This window comes from Oratosquilla oratoria, chromosome 12 (genome assembly GCF_046742065.1).
Source record: "Oratosquilla oratoria isolate Oo_2021 chromosome 12, ASM4674206v1, whole genome shotgun sequence".
In the NCBI taxonomy this organism is placed as follows: Eukaryota; Metazoa; Arthropoda; class Malacostraca; order Stomatopoda; family Squillidae; genus Oratosquilla; species Oratosquilla oratoria.
The window spans coordinates 43,570,595-43,573,732 of NC_134788.1; the positions used below are offsets into that span (position 1 = coordinate 43,570,595).

The 3,138-nt window shown below is 38.5% G+C and overlaps 1 protein-coding gene across 2 annotated transcripts; it reads left to right on the top strand.

Moving 5' to 3' along the window:
• Positions 1-314: 314 nt before the first annotated feature.
• Positions 315-3,138, top strand: LOC143030720 (uncharacterized). Of its 2 annotated transcripts, none has more exons than XM_076193912.1 (2): positions 315-991; positions 1,145-3,138. In XM_076193912.1, exons 1-2 carry the CDS (start codon positions 915-917, stop codon positions 2,358-2,360), a joined length of 1,293 nt encoding a protein of 430 aa, XP_076050027.1. In that variant the 5' UTR covers positions 315-914; the 3' UTR covers positions 2,361-3,138. The 2 variants fall into 2 exon arrangements, with proteins under 2 accessions (XP_076050027.1, XP_076050028.1); XM_076193913.1 differs by having other exon boundaries at positions 917-995.

Consider the following 3,138-nt stretch of genomic DNA (forward strand, 5'->3'; position numbering starts at 1 on the left):
ATCTCAGTCTTGTCACACACCAGTCTTATAATCACTTTGGAGGAGGTTCGTCTAATCACTTCAGAGGAGGTTCATCCCACCGCTGCCACCACTGTTAGGCCCATTGGCTCTAACATTTAGTAATTTTCATTCTTCTGTAGGCCCCATGCCTTGTCGTCCTTCACTCATAGCTTGAGGGGGTGAATTAAATGAGATTGATTTTTCTTATCTTATTTCTTCTAAGTAAATACACTTGGTTTTTTATCTAGACCAAGGGACTACCACCTGGGATCCTCTTACACCCACCAAGCCAAGTCTGCTCTGACGTCACAATTTAATTCATCCAATAACTTTGAATGTTACAAATAAGTGCCACCACTTTTGAGCGTGACTTTACCTCCATGTACCAATAATTTTTCTCCACCCTTTTCTCCAATCAGAAAGACTGTTATACTGTCTCAAGCAATACTGTTTACGCAAGCAATCTATCTCAAGCAGAACTGGCTTATATGTTTACAATTCGTCATATCATCGCTTCTATCGATATCCTAACCTATGTTTACAAAACACAAGACAGCAGGCAAGAATATGCAACTCTGCATTTCCTATAGTATGCAACTCTGCACTTCCTATCGGCCATTGTTTCAAAACATCCAAGTCATAAAATTTGCATATCTTTTCACCTACCCCTCTATCTACTTGAATGTCTACCTCTATCTACTGGCCTCTTACAAGGATATAAATGTCCTGATATATTTGCAAACATTATTGTATTACTTAAATTCTGTGTAGAAACATATCAACAATAGTATTTTTTCATATAATCCTAAGATATGAAGCACTATAAGGGGAATACAGATTAGAAACAGAACAAATCAATTGGGATTTCTCATTTCTTGATAAAGGGCAACATCAGGTTATCATTTGAGAATTATATGTACATTGTTTTTCAATTACAGATGGAAGAGCCAATCAGCACTGAAAATAAAGTGAAATGTACTGTAGTGAGCAGGTAGGTGAGTGAGGAAAGGTATTAATTTTTGTGTAATTTTAGAGGTAGTTATTCATTGATGAGTAATTTTTTACAAATAGTCCTTTTTCAGTAAAATTGTTTTCTTGAATTTGATGATAAATCTTATTTTATATATATTTTTTTCTTTTTCAGCATGGGATCTCCTGCATTGTGTAGTGATAATGAAGAAACCAGTTTTCTGGCTGAAGAAATTCTCAATGAGAATATACATAATAGTTCAACTTACATTCAGGAAGTTAATGAGACAAACTTCAACGAAGACCAAAAGCCCCATGTATGTTCATTTTGTAGTAAGGTATTTTATGAAGCAGACAAACTGGATCAACACATGGTAACTCATAATGAAAAGCCATACAGTTGCTCTCACTGTGACAGGGGCTTCTCCAACAAGATATCCCTGAATAGACACATAAAAATTCATAGTGGAGAAAACCACACAAAGACGCAACCTGGAGAAAAATCTTTTAAATGCTCATTTTGTGATTCTGCCTTCAGTAGACGAGCAGATTTGATTGTGCATACGAGGATCCATACAGGAGAGAAGCCGTATAAGTGCCAGCTGTGCATGGCCTCCTTCAGTCAAAGTGGTCACCTCAAGACCCACATTATGACACACTCGGGAGAAAAGCCGTACAAATGTAGCCATTGTGTCGCTGCATTCACCTGTTCCTCGTCTCTAAAGACCCACTTGAGGACCCACACTAGAGAGAAACCTCATCAATGTTCCTACTGTAATGCTACCTTCTCCCGCTTGGATCATCTCAGGTTTCATGTCTATAGTCATACAGGTGACATGCCTCACAAATGTGAGGATTGCAGTGCAGCCTTTGCTCGGCGTGATGCCCTGAAGCTCCACATGAAATTACACACTGAGGACAGACGCTACAAATGCTCATACTGCAGTGCCAGTTTTAATCAAATGGGTCATTACAAGACTCACCTCAAAACTCATTCAGATGAAGATCCCCATACAAGTGACACCACCTCTTCTAATAGTAGCACCTTTGGTTCACGTAAGAAGATGGGCAAGAGAAAGAAATCAAACAAGTGCAAGATTTGTGATGCTGTGTTTAATCAAAAGCTGGCACTGAAACGTCATTTAGAGACACACAGAAAGTCTGCCAGCATTAAGAAGGAGAGGACTCAATTTGAAGAAGTAATCAAAGGTGAAGATGGTTATGATGCCTCAGAAGGTTCAGTTTCCATTGGAAGTCTAAAAACAGTTGATATTAGTGAGCAGAGGTTTAAAGTGGAAGAAGTTCTAATCAAAGTAGAAAAGGAAGATTCAGTTTCCAATAATGAAATATCACATATTCAAAGTGATCAGATTAAAGTTGAGAAGGATTAGGTATTGATTCCAGATACTGTTGGGTGCCATGTGTTCCAAACATTGGAGAATGGAAAACAAGCTGCCTATGTGACTGGCTGTACTCAGAAAGTATTTATAAACTTTTTCATGAAGGTGATGGAAGGTGCAGAGACATGGAATGTAAGAGAAGTAGATAGAAAATGTGTAAATATGTTTGAGGTGAAGTGTCTGAGAAATATGGTAGGGGTTACAAGGTTAGATAAAGTGAGATATGAGGAGAGGAGGAGACTAGAGATAGGAATGGGAATGGCAGATGGGTTTGATGAAAGATTATTGAGATGGTTTAGGCACATGGAAGAAGTGAGGGAAGAAAGATAAGAAAAAAGAGAGTGGAAAGCAGAGATGGATGGAGTAAAACTGAGGGAATGACTGAGGATGAGATGGATTTGAAAGGAACTTTGAGAAAGAGGGGAATGTTAAGTAGGGAAAGAAGGCAAGAGATAGGGGTGAGTGGAGAGTGGTTGTGCATAGATGATATTTCAATGCTGCCCAAGGGGATTTCTCCCTAACTTCCCCATTTTCTGCATAAGGAGACAAGGAATGAGGTTGTGGATGGATAGGGGTTGGATGTGCCTTGACTAGCTACTTCCCTTATGAGGAAGCCCATGGCATATAGACAACAAATTACTGTAGTGTTGGTCCCAAGTGTTTCAAACATTAGAGAATTGAAAATAAGTTGCCTATGTGACTGGCTATACTCAGAATATAGATATTTTTATGGTGATAATAAATTACTAAACAGTAATATAGTAAGAGT